The sequence below is a fragment of the Panthera onca genome, chromosome B3 (genome assembly GCF_046562875.1).
Source record: "Panthera onca isolate mPanOnc1 chromosome B3, mPanOnc1 haplotype 2, whole genome shotgun sequence".
Taxonomy (NCBI): domain Eukaryota; kingdom Metazoa; phylum Chordata; class Mammalia; order Carnivora; family Felidae; genus Panthera; species Panthera onca.
This window is the reverse complement of record NC_138344.1, coordinates 45,417,230-45,430,470: the sequence shown is the minus strand read 5'-3', so window position 1 is coordinate 45,430,470 and position 13,241 is coordinate 45,417,230. Positions and strand designations below refer to the sequence as shown.

The 13,241-nt window shown below is 43.9% G+C and overlaps 1 protein-coding gene across 1 annotated transcript in view; it reads right to left on the bottom strand.

Annotated features, from left to right (window-relative positions):
- MYO1E (myosin IE) overlaps positions 1-13,241 on the bottom strand; it is a 213,188-nt gene that overhangs the window by 46,991 nt on the left and 152,956 nt on the right. Inside the window, exon 18 of the mRNA XM_060621053.3 lies at positions 9,028-9,126. Within this exon, the coding sequence (XP_060477036.1) occupies positions 9,028-9,126 (99 nt within the window). The remainder of the gene's footprint in view (positions 1-9,027; positions 9,127-13,241) is intronic.

Below are 13,241 nucleotides of genomic sequence, written 5' to 3'. Positions count from 1 at the left end.
CTTAGGGATGGATCTCAACAGCTGAAAAATCCGCTGGGTCTGTTATTCCCATTCTGGAGCATCCATCCTACCCACTCCCTATCTATTTCCATGTTAACACCCTGGGGAAAAATCTGCTTTTCCTTTCTACTACTGTCTAAAAATAGCACTGCTGAAGGTCGCCAGTGACAATCTTCGGACAAAATCAAACGTTCTTTTCTCGATGGTGATCTCCTCTGATTTCTTTGGTGTGCTTAATGGTTAATGCAAAGAGTTTTATAAAGCCCCCTGTAAGCAGCAGTTATTACTAAGTATCAACATTCATCTAGAGTCAAGAGGCCCTGGTGTTTGGTCCTTGGCTATTCTCTCTACTTTCTCTTCTGCTCACTATGTCCCTGGGAGGATGGCTTCTTCATGCACACGAAACTCTTTCCCTCCACAGAGCCTTGCCCATGCTGTTCCCTTTACCGGATGTCCCGATTTGGGAACGCCTCACGTGGCTGGCTTCCGTGGCGCTGTCCCTCAATGACACTTGCAGAGGGGCCTTTATAGACTACCCAAGCCAGAATAGCACCACTGTTATTCTCTCATAGAAAATAGTATTTTCCCTTTAGAGTATATATCCTAATTGGTAATTATCTTAATGTTTGTACTTATTTTATTTCTGCCCCCTCTGTGAGGACAAGAGCTCCATGAGGGGAAGCCACACCCGAGCAGGTGACAGTGCACATCCAGCAGCTCACACAAAGCCTGGGGCTGGGCAGCAACAAGGAACAGTAAGTGGCTAACATCTACGGGGTGCTCTCCCTGCATCAAGTGCCGTTCTTGGGGCATTAGGTGCATGGTCTCATTTTATTCTTCCAGCCACCTGATCAGGTTGGTCTTTCCGTTTTACAGAGGAGGAAACAGAGGCAAACAGAGACTCACCTAAGGCTACTTAGCTAGTAACTCTCAGAGCTGAGATTTGAACCCCCATCTGTTTCTTTAATCACAATACTACATATAAGCCATGGATTGGCTTATGTGTAAATTTCTTTTTTAAAGGTCATACAGTCTACTACATGTTTATGTTACAAACATTGTAATTCTGTAAGAGGCTAACATAACAGAGACAGAAGCACACTACATGATGTCAAATACAGAAAGTCTCAAAGACTTAACATGGAAGGAAGGAAGGAAGGGAGGGAGGGAAGGAGGAGAAATCAGCGAGGAGTGCAGGAGAGAAGTTGGAGCGCATGGCCTATGCAAAGGCACATCTAGACACAGCAGTGAAGGGGCTCCAGGTCTCTAGAGAAGCCAGGTCCTCCTTTGCTCCCAGAAGCTACTACCAGGATTAGACAGACTTATGGCATCTAAGGGAGAAGGGAATCTTAACAAGAAGAGCGGCCATGCTTTCAGGATCCAGAGCTTGCTAAGAAGACAAAAGCCGGTATTACCCTTAGGGTCAGCTAGTTGGGACTAAGATGATTCTAGGGAGCCTCTCTCCTCCTCCCAAATATCCATATTTTGCTTGATAATGTCTTAAATGTCTTGGAGAAGCCAATTCTTCTATTCCCTAGTTAGAGATAAAAAGCTTAAAAATGAGGGGCACCTGGGTGGCTCAGGCAGTGGAGCATCCAACTTTGGCTCAATTTCATGAGTTCGAGCCCCGTGTGGGGCTCTGCTCTGTCAGCACGGAACCTGCTTTGGATCCTCTGTCCTCCTCTCTCTCAAAAATAAATAAACATTAAAAAAACATATTTTTTTAATGTTTAGAAAAAGCTTAAAAGCAAAAATACCTAGTTGAAGCCACACATCTGCCTGAATTTATTTCATATGTGGCATAATAAAATCAAACAAATGAAGCCACATATAAATGACTGACAGCAGAACCTTTCTAGATGCCACTGGGGGGCTTGGTGAACAAGTAGCAATGTGCTGGCAATCTAAATGGATGAGGGAGAAAAATTCATGCCGGCTATGGGTGATAAAGAAAAAACTAGGACTCTGACGTGACAAGTCTTCAAGAGTTCAGGCCTGGTTTAATCTAATCAAAATTTGAAAGGAAACAGTCTGTATTGTGCAAACACAAACAGGTAGCTCTTCACACACACACACCCCCACCCCCATTAAAATAATGCTACATTTCTCATTTGATTTTTTTATAGTAAGCAATTTTTTTTCCAGAGACTTTCTCTCCCTTTTCCTGACAAGGCTTCTAACAGTTTGAGTCTGGGCAAGACATGGGGTTTGAGTGGCATCTCCGGGCCCTCTGATCATGGACCATGGCAGTGGGCCCCTAGCTTTCCTGAAGGCTGATGTGCCCTCCTCACTTCCTTTTGTCTTCATTGGAGACACCAGGGCATAATTCTAAATTTTTTTTTTATGTTTATTTATTTTTGATAGACAAAACACAAGGGGGGTGAGAGGGGCAGAGAGAGAGGGAGACACAGAATCCGAAGCAGGCTCCAGGATCTGAGCCATCAGCACAGATCCTAACGTGAGGCTTGAATCCACAGACCATGAGATCATGACCTAAGCTGATGTCTGTCGACCAGGGCCTAATTCTAGTATAAGGCTCTCCCACCCCCAGGTCACTGTCTTCCTCCATGATATGTTGCTGGGAATAGGGTGCACAGGGCAATGCCTAACTGGTGCCTGTGAGAATTTTGGAGACGCGAGGATCATGGCTTACATTCCTTTCATCACGTATTTTTATTTTAAGACCCAACTATGCCAGTATTTCATCTCAAGCCTGTGCACTGGTTGTTCTCTTCACCTCTGACTGGTGGGCTCCTTGTTATCTCTCAGATGACCAACTGATGTTTCCTCCTCAAAGGAAATGCAGCCCAGACCCCACTGACCTCTAGCTGCTGGCACTGGAGTTGAGGATGTTCCTGACATCCAAGGACACAAAGGTCTTGGTAGCTAGTAAGTAGGACACTCTCGCCACCTCATGTATTCCTGAGCCTTCTATTCTTTCTTCTCTTTTGCCCAGGATATGGACTGACTTTCCTCACAAGTGTCCCTTTTCCACCCCTACATTCTGAGAGTCTAGGTCAAGGTCAAGGGAAGTATGCTAGTGAGGAAGTGTAAATGGTGCCACAAAATAAACTTTAGGGGGCGCCTGGCTGGCTCAGCAGGTGGAGCGTGTGACTATTGATCTCAGGGTTTTGAGTTTGAGCCCCACGTTGGATGTAGAGATTATAAATAAACTTAAAAAAAGATAAATTTTAGAAAGCTCTTCTATTCCTATCAGATTTTTCTTCCTAAGAATCAGGATCCACATTTGGTCTTATTCCTCCAGCCACAGTAAGGGGCACATGCTGCTTAGCTCTAAAAGTTGTTTTCTAAGAGCTTTTTTAACACTTTCTAAAGATATAACAGTTTTATCGGGAGTGGTGAGTAGGGTATTCCTTCTGAAGGCAGCGCAGGATTTAGTTCAAGAGCACACGAACCACCGGTGAGGCTACTAAGGCATCTTCTGGTTTTTAGTCTCTAATTCTCTGTCAAGAGGGATGGTTTTGATAAATACAAAGCATTTTTCTGAGAGGAAATGAATACACACAAAGGCCCATTTCCCACTTGCTAAGCCTATTTTCTAAGCTCTAGGTTGTGTCTGAACCACTCTCTGTTTAGACCTGTGGGCTTCCTTCCCGGGGAGGGCTGTAGGAGGTGTGCACACAGGCATCATGCTGTGCATTAATACATCCTTTTCCTTCAGGTTGTTACTTACTCACTTGGTGGGCTTTCTGTGGATATGTAGAAAGCAGCTTTGTAAACCACGAGGTTACAAACTCCTCTCAGCCATGAGGAGAATAAAGGTCTGGGGTGCCTTGGTGGCTCAGTCGGTTAAGCATCTGACTTTGGCTCAGGTCATGATCTCGTGGTTCATAGGTTTGAGCCCTACATCAGGGTCTATGCTGACAGCTCAGAGCCTGGAGCCTGCTTCAGATTCTGTGTCTCCCAATCCCTCTCTCTCTCTCTCTTTTTTTCTCTCTCTCTCAGAAATAAGCATCAAAAAATAATTTTTGGGGCGCCTGGGTGGCTTGGTCGGTTAAGCGTCCGACTTCGGCTCAGGTCATGATCTCACGGTCCGTGAGTTCGAGCCCCGCGTCGGGCTCTGTGCTGACCGCTCAGAGCCTGGAGCCTGTTTCAGATACTGTGTCTCCCTCTCTCTCTGCCCCTCCCCTGTTCATGCTCTGTCTCTGTCTCAAAAATAAATAAACGTTAAAAAAATTTTTGAAAAAAATAATTTTTTTTTTTAAAAGGAGAAGAAAGGTCTGACATGGTTGAATTATTCACGGAGGATCACAGGACAAGACAGACAGTGGCAGACTGTGGACATATTCTGCATGAACAGGACCTCAGACACACACCTGATGGAAAACAGCACTGTCTCTGGAAAAATATTCCCTGCCAAGGACATAGATGGCCTTCTAGCCCTTTTTGAGTATTTTTTTCTTGAAAAACAAATTTCCTTCCAAACTTTATTTTTATTCCTCCCCTAGCATTCTCAAATCAAAAGACACAGGACATCAAAAGAGCCTGCTTTGTGTAAGACAGGGCTGCCCATTTGTCTCTTCTGAAAGGAAAAGACTCTGCAGGAGAGCTAGAGGAGAGGCCTCCAAGGATAGAATCCCTTCAGGGAAAGTCCCTCAACGGAAAGGGCGTAACAGAGATTCACTAAATGTTCACTCTGTGTCAGGCACAGAAGAAAGGACCAGGCACGGGGTCAAGAAGCTAGCATGGCACTTGACAGAGGTCCAGATATTGTTACCAACAAGGTTATTTCACGGCTCATTGAAGGAGCTGCTGGAAACATGTAACACAGCCTGTTCAGGGTGGCTTAGACATTCCTGTCAGGGGGCACGGACTCCTGCCCTCCCCAGTGTGGGTGCTCACAGCATTGCTTATGGAAGTTAAATTTGATGGCTTGTCTGTTTTTAATGTTTACTTATTTTTGAGAGAGAGAGAGCAGGGGAGGGGCAGAGAGAGGGAGACACAGAATCCGAAGCAGGTTCTAGGCTCTGAGCTGTCAGCACAGGGCCCGACCTGGGGCTTGAACTCATGAACTGTGAGATCATGAACTGAGCTGAAGTCAGACACTTAATGGACTGAGCCACCCAGGCGCCCCTGTCTGGTTTTTTCATTATTTTTAAAAAAATTTTTTAAAGCTTTACTTATTTTTGAGAGAGAGACAGACAGAGACAGAGTGTGAACAGGGAAGGGGGAGAGTGAGAAGGAGACCCACAATCCAAAGCAAGCTCCAGACTCTGAGCTGTCAGTACAGAGCCCGATGTGGGTCCTGAACTCACAGCCTGAGAGATCATGACCTGAGCCGAAGTCAGACGCTTAACCGACTGAGCCACCTAGGCACCTCTGTTTTTTTTTATTATTGTTATTATTTTTAATGTTTACTTATTTTTTTTGAGAGAGACAGAGCACAAGCAGGGGAGAGGCAGAGAGACAGAGAGATACACAGTACCCAAAGCAGGCTTTAGGCTCTGAGCTGTCAGCACAGAGCCCAACACAGGGCTGGAACCCATGACCTGAGCTGAAGTCGGATGCCTAACTGACTGAGCTATGCAGACACCCCTGTTTTTTTAAATAATATGGAAGGAAGGAGGTCTTTAAGAACTGGTTTCTTAAAAACAAAAACAAAAAACACCAGTAACAACAAAACCCCACAAAAAACCATGGTTAACTTTTTAAAAATAGCCGATTAGTTTTCAATAGTGATATCAATTGGGGAGAATTTACAGGTATCCAATCAAGGGTTTTTAAATACAGGAAAAAATATTGAAGGAGGATAAAATGATGAATGTTTTGGCATTGTTGAGGGCAAGTCTCTCTGAATTAGGGAAAGATGGAGGAAATACTTTTCATTCACTATTTTCTGTATTTAATTTCTTTCTCATTAAGAAAAAGGACATTTTCAAAGATATACAGTTTGGCAAAAAAAATTTAATGATTAGTTAAGCCATGGTTCTCATCTGACTTTGCACCTCCCTGGGGACATTAACAATGTCTGGATACACTTTTGGTTGTCACAACTTGGGGGAATAGAGGGTAGTGGGTGGAGGCCAAGGAATTGCTAAGCATCCCACAACGAAGACTCATCCAGCCCAAAATGTCAATAGCTGAGGTTGAGAAACCCCACTCTAGCTAGTGCTATTGATTTGTTTAAAGGAGAGACAAGTCGTTCATAATTAATATCTCAGCTGTTCGTCAGCACAAGTTGCTGCTCTAATCATGCAAGAACTTGGCAGATGTATCTTCTCCACTTCCTGAATACTTCTTTTCATACAGTTCTGCTTTCGCTATAGGTGTATTGGCCCCTTTAACCAATTCAGAGAGCAGCAAGGGTGAAGTTTACTCCTAGTCCAGTCTGCCTTCAAAATTATCAGGAATCTCAACTGTGTGGAGACAGAGTCAATGGGACTTTATTACATGGGATGATCCACCCTTTTGTTAAGCCTCTCTTGACCTTCCCCATCAGTGACCTTTCACAGATGAGGACCCATGCTGGTGACCAGTAGGCTAGCCATTCCAATCTCAGGACACGAGAAACAAGAACAGTCCCATGGAAAACACCCCTTTATTACAAGTACTGTGTTTCCAAGACCGTCATGAAGCTCTTACTCAGCCTGCTCCTTCTTTGCTACAGAAAATTTGAATTAAAAAAAAAAATTCTTAAATCCTTTTCCTGTATCTATACCAGGAAGACATAGTTATTTTCTGATTAAAAACTAAATATGGCTTCCTTCTTTCTTTCTTTCATTTTTTAAAAATTTTATTATGTTTCTTTATTTTTGGGAGGCAGAGAGAGACAGAGCATGAGCAGTAGAGGGGCAGAGAGAGAGACAGGGAGACACAGAATCTGAAGCAGGCTCCAGGCTCTGAGCTGTCAGCACAGAGCCTGATGCGGGGCTTGAACCCATGAACCGTGAGATCATGACCTGAGCCAAAGTCGGATGATTAACGGCCTGAGCCACCCAGGTGCCCCTCCACAAAACCATTTTTAAAAAAATTTTTTAACATTTACTTATTATTGAGAGACAGAGACAGAGCATGAACATGGGAGGGGCAGAGAGAGGGGGAGACACAGAATGTGAAGCAGCCTCCAGGCTCTGAACAGTCAGCACAGAGCCCGACGCGGGGCTCGAACTCACAAACCATGAGATCATGACCTGAGCGAAAGTCTGATGCTTTACGGACTGAGCCACCCAGGCGCCCCGAGGCTTCCTTCTTTCTTCAAGGAAAGTAAATAGATGTAGAAAATATAGCGGGGCCCCATTAATGTAGAATCGTTAGAGAAGTTACAATCATGTAATATTTTAAAGACACTAAATTCTACCTTTTTCAAAAACAAAGAACACAAAATAAGAGCAATTTAAGTACAGGTCCTGCCAAATACACTTTATTGGAAATGTGAAAATCAGTTTTTTATACATGGGCTATACAAAAATTTTGAGGTTAAGTACTTCAAGCTTATTTTGTTTCTGTTAAACGTTTATTTTGAGAGAGAGAGAGAGAACGAATGAGCAGGGGAGGCACAGAGAGAGACAGAGAGAGAGAATCCCAAGCAGGCTCTGAGCTATCAGTACAGAGCCCAGTATGGGGCTGGATCCCATGACCCGGGGATCATGACCTGAGCCAAAATCAAGGGTTGGACATTCAACTGACTGAGCCACCCAGGCGCCCCTTTAGGCTTATTTTCTTAAATAGGTTAAATGTTTTCCTGAAATCATCTTCACACTATTAATCTGGTCAGTCAAGTTAAACCTCAGCCCTTCCGTGTCAAAATTATCATGAATTCTTGCACTTCTGTGTTACACTCAACAGACCAAATACTTGTGGCTGCTGACTTATTCTACAATAAACAATGGTAAAAAGAATTCTGTTACAACTTAATAAAAAAGGACAAATAGCTTAGTTTAAAAAAGGGCAAAGGAGCTCAACAGACATTTATCTAGTGACCAAAAAGCACAAGAAATATGCTTAACGTCATTTCCCATTAGGGAAATGAAAATCAAAACCACAAGATGCCACTTCATACTCCCTAGGATGGCTATAATCAAAGTCAGATACTAACAAATGCTGGCAGGGATACAGATGGAGTGGAATCCTTAAACACTGCTGGTGGGGATGTAAAATGGTACAGCCACTTTGGAAACCAATCTCACAATTCATCAAAAAAGTTACAAAGTTGCCATGGAACCCAGTAATTCAACATTTTTTTTAAATGTTTATTTATTTTTGAGAGAGAGAGGCACAGTGTGAGTGGGGGAGGGACAGAGAGGGAGGGAGACACAGAATCCAAAGCAGGCTCCAGGCTCTGAGCTGTCAGCACGGAGCCTGAGACGGGGCTTGAACTCACGAACCTCAAGATCGTGACCTGAGCCGAAGTCGGATGCCCAACTAACTGAGGCACCCAGGCATGCCCCCGCACCCGACCAGTAATTCTATTTTTAGGTAAGCATGCAAGAGAAATAAAACCATACGTCTATGCAAAAATGTGTACACGAACATTAACAGTAGCATTATTTGTCATTCACAATAGCCAAAAAGTGAAGACAACTGATGCCTATTAGCTGACGGATGAACAGGTTAAATGTAATACACTGCGATATTGGTGCAAGGGAATATTACTGGGTGGTGAGTCGGAGAGAAGTGCCGATACTCACTGCAGCATGGATGACCCATACAAACGTTATGCTAACTGAAAGAAGCCAGACATAAAGGACACATGTTGTGTGATTCTACATCTACACAATGCCCAGAATAGGCCATATTTTGGAAGTCTTTTTATCTGAAAGAAGTGTGGGCCCAGGGCAGGAGGTGAGGGGAGAACTGGGGGGGTGGTGGCTAGGGAACTCGGGTTACTTTTTGGGATGATGAAAGTGTTCTCAAATGAATTGCAGTGATGGATTCACAACTCTAGAAAACCGTTAAAAGCCACTGAATTGTATATTTTAAATGAGTAAATTATACGTTAAGTGAATTGTATCTCAATAAACCTGTTTAAAGCAAAAAAAAAAAAAATTCCAGTCACCAGTTTCTTACCTCTGTAGGAATTTTTGGAAGATGCGCCGATAGGCATAACCAGCTCTTCTCACTCGGATGTTTTCTTTCAGACCCAGGTATTCTACTTGATGCTTCACTCTGTAAAGAAGAAAAAGGAGTTGAGACATTACTGGATAATTCTTTCACCTCACTCTCCTAGCCACTATCCTCTCAAACCCCCAATCACAAGCAATAGGGAAACACTGAAAAGATTAGAATGTAAGAGCTGCTTTTAAGGAAAACAGACCAGATGGGATGCTGCCCAATTCATGAATAATTGAATAAAGTCAATTTGATCTCCACATTTACTCAGTTGAATTTTGTTACAAAAAAAAAAAAAAAAGACTGTAATTTATAGGGTTCAGAGTCTGAGCTGATCATCAGGTTATGTAATATTAATTTAAAAAATATTTTAGGGGCACCTGATTGGCTCAATTGGTTCAGCCCCTGACTCACCATTTCAGCTCAGGTCATGAGCTCGCAGTGGTGAGATCAAGCTCCACGTCAGGCTCTGTGCTGCTTGGAGCCAGCTTGGGATTCTCTCGTTCCCTCTCTCTCTCTGCCCCTCTCCCACATATGTGTGGTCTCTCTCTCTCTCTCTCTCAAAATAAACTTAAAAAAATATTTTATTGTCAAATACAGCAATTACAGAAGATTTTATGAATCTATTTCAAAAAAAATAGTATAACAAAAAGCCGATGCCTATCATTGAAATTATAAACAAAAGTAGCAGTTTTTCAAAAGACTAAAGGAAAGAACTTTTTTTTTTTTAAAGGTGAGGTTCTTATTTATTTATTTATTTGTTTCTCCCCTTTTTTTGAGGGGGAGGGAGGGTCGGAGAGGGAGAGAGGAAAAAGTCAAGCAGGCTCCATACTCAGCATAGAGCCCAACACGGGGTTTCATCTCACAACCACAGGATCATGACCTCAGCCACAATCAAGAGTCGGACACTCAACCACCTGAGCCACCCAGGTGCCTCTCAAGGATACAACTTTTAACTTTGTAATTAAATGACGGTAGAGCTATTTTTGTTTTCAACCTTAATTTAATAGTAACTCTACACCTAGTGAGATTATACTTCTAAAGCTTTTCAGATACAGTGTAAGAAAGGGTATGCAAAATGATGAATTTGAAATGCCCAAATTAAAAACGTTCTAATAATAACAATTGAAATTACAGTTTTAGTTGGCTTTTATGACAGTAAATAACTGTCAGCATGTTTTGGACAATGGATGCAGGCACTACTAGATTAATGTTCCCACATGGGATTTTCTTATCAGAGAAAACGCCCCATACCCCACACCTTGGGGATTCTAATTTAGTAGCCTGGGAGGTCTGGGGTGGTACACAGACCTGTCAACTGTGAAAACTCGCGCGTTCCTGAGAAGCACGGTGTCCCGGAAGCCAAGTGGCAGATCCTGGACACTAGCTTCTGATCGCCCCTCGCGGAGGTAAACGGGGCCTTCGATGCAGATGTTATGTGGGCTGGTTGAATACAGACACTCGGAAACATGATATTTGAGGGAAACAAGGAATAAAAAGGACGCGTCCTCTCTCTGTTGAGGACACGGTGTCAGCATTGTGGTGTGGCAGGGAGGCAGCTCCCGTTCTCCCCACTGAGCACATTTGGGGTCATCTGCACTAATGATGGCTCCTGCTCCCGGAGAACAGCCCCTGGTGAACTGCTGCCCTGGGAAGACAATTAGCAGCAGCCTCCCTACCACTTCATGTAGGTGCCCGACAGCTGTCTCTCCAGCAGGGCTCTCACGAAAGCCACATTTCCAACCAGGATGCACGCTGGCGGATACTGTCGTGTGTCAGTCTGCACGGTACACTGCAAGGTGCTAGCGAACAGGAAAAGGCCATTGCCATGGTTCCTGCAGAAGACCTTGCAGGCAGCACAGTGGTTCACAGCCGGCTTCCGGAGCTGGGTTCCTGGTATGCCCCTGGCTCTGCCACTACCTCACCTCTCTATGCCTCACTCTCCACTCCTATTAAGTGAGGATGCTGATGTGAGTTCTTTCTTCCTAGTTGGGTATATTCCACGTACAGCACTAGCTGGCTCCTGGCATGTGTGACATAAAGCTGCTATTATTCTAATATACACACAGGTGAAATAAGTAAACCAGGACAGCAGACTAGACAAAGAGGTGGATTTTTCATAGTGAGGAGAGTCTCAGAAGGTGACGTGTCCCTGGGTCTGGAAGGATGAGTTGAACTCACCAGGTGCAGAGGAGGGAAAGGCAGGGGGCACAGTGGAAGCGAAGGCACAATGATGGGAAAGTCTGTGGCATGGGTGGGTGAGGAGCAGGTGGAAAACTAAGCTGGAGGTGGGGATAGTCTTGACTGCCCTGCGAGGGATGTATGAGAAAAGCCTCAAGTCCCAGTGTTCCTACTTGAACCGGAATCCAGAAATGTCAACTCCTTCAAGATAATTACTTTTTTTTAAAAATTTTTTTTAATGTTTATTTTTGAGAGACACAAAGAGACAGAGCCCAAGCGGTGGAGGGGCAGAAAGAGAGGGAGACACAGAATCTGAAGCAGACTCCAGGCTCTGAGCTGTCAGCACAGAGCCCGATGCAGAGGCTCAAACCCACCAACCATGAGATCATGACCTGAGCCAAAGTCAAACGCTTAACCAAATGACCCACGCTGGCACCCCAAGATTAATACTTTTTAAAACAACCTTTATAGGGGCACCTGGGTGGCTCAGTGGGTTAAGAGTCCAACTCTTGGTTTCAGAGCAGGTCATCATCTCACAGATCGTGGGTTCGAGCCTCATGTCAGCTCTATGCTGCCAGCGTGGAGCCTGCTTGGGATTCTCTCTCTCTCTCTCTCTCTCTCTCTCTCTCTCTCTCTCTCTCTCTCTCCCTCTCTCTCTCTCTGTGCCCCTCCTGCCCCCAAATAAATAAAGTTAAAAAAAAATTAAACAACCTTTATAGAAAGAAGTAATATTCAATACCCACATTTGATTTGTGACACATATCTGGTTAACTAAGGGAGTAGAAATAATGAATGTTCTTTTCCCATATCCTCCGAATCCAAAACTCACCATTAGCCTTTTCTCTATTAAGAACAATACACATGAGGGTGTCAGTTAGAGGTACGTGCTCATTTTAAGTGTTTTTCATAGATGTTGGCTTCCTCCCAAGCTTTTGGGGCAAGGGAATGTATCACCCATTGATTCAAGTAGAAATGTTCAGTTTCCACAACTGAAAAAATAAGCCTCATGTTAAAAAACTGGTTTCATTCACTGTAACTTCCATCACCAGGAAATTTCCTTATGGGAATTTTCTCCAACAGGACAATCTGGTTAGCAAATTCTGTACTGATTTCTGTAATCAAAGGACCCAAGGTGATTTTTTTCGTGTCCCTGCAGCGCTGTGACCTCCTCAGTGAACACCAGCCAGGCTGCCAATGCCCAGTCGTGCCATTTCCCTGGGTCATGCCATTCCGCCCCTTGGGGTAAGTTCTTCACAACTTTCCTTGGCCATTAACGCAAGTAGGTCAAGGCCTGAGAGCCCTGCTGTAGCAGCCATTCCGAACCCAGGGCAGGCAACTTTGCTGGAGCCAAATAAAAACACATTTTCAACAGGAAAAGAAAAATAAACCACACCCCATAAACTTGTGGAATGAGTAACCCTGTCCACCGAGAACTTCAATTGACCGTGTAATCCTGCCAACGAAGCACACTGCCTTTCCTGGCCCTTGACTCTCCACACTCAGAAGCGAAACCATCTGTCACACAATAAACCTGAAACAGGATCGGGGGCACGGGGACTCAGCTCAGGAAGCAATCCTACTGGAAATACGAATCAACACCGGACCAACACATACCTTAGGCTTCTTGACACCTGTTTACACGGATGTATGTTCTGAAGTTCCTTACTTCAATACAAATAAATGACGGGATTAAGAAAAATTAAAAAAAAAAAAAAAACGAAAACATCACTGTGGGGGATTCTACGAGGATTTACTGAATAAATGTATTGCTAGTCTCAACTTCTCCATTTTCTGATATTTCTATGACTCAGTTTGGATTTTATGAGAAAGAAGCTTCAGGGACGTGAACTTTCAACCAATAGCTACTGCAAAATTTCTACGTTAGAGGGACTTTGAGCAGAGAAATCTCCACGGGGTAAGGGAGAGTGGGCTGGGAGGGGCTGTATTTGTAGGGGGAGCAAGATGTTTTCATTTAAGATAATGTTTATTGG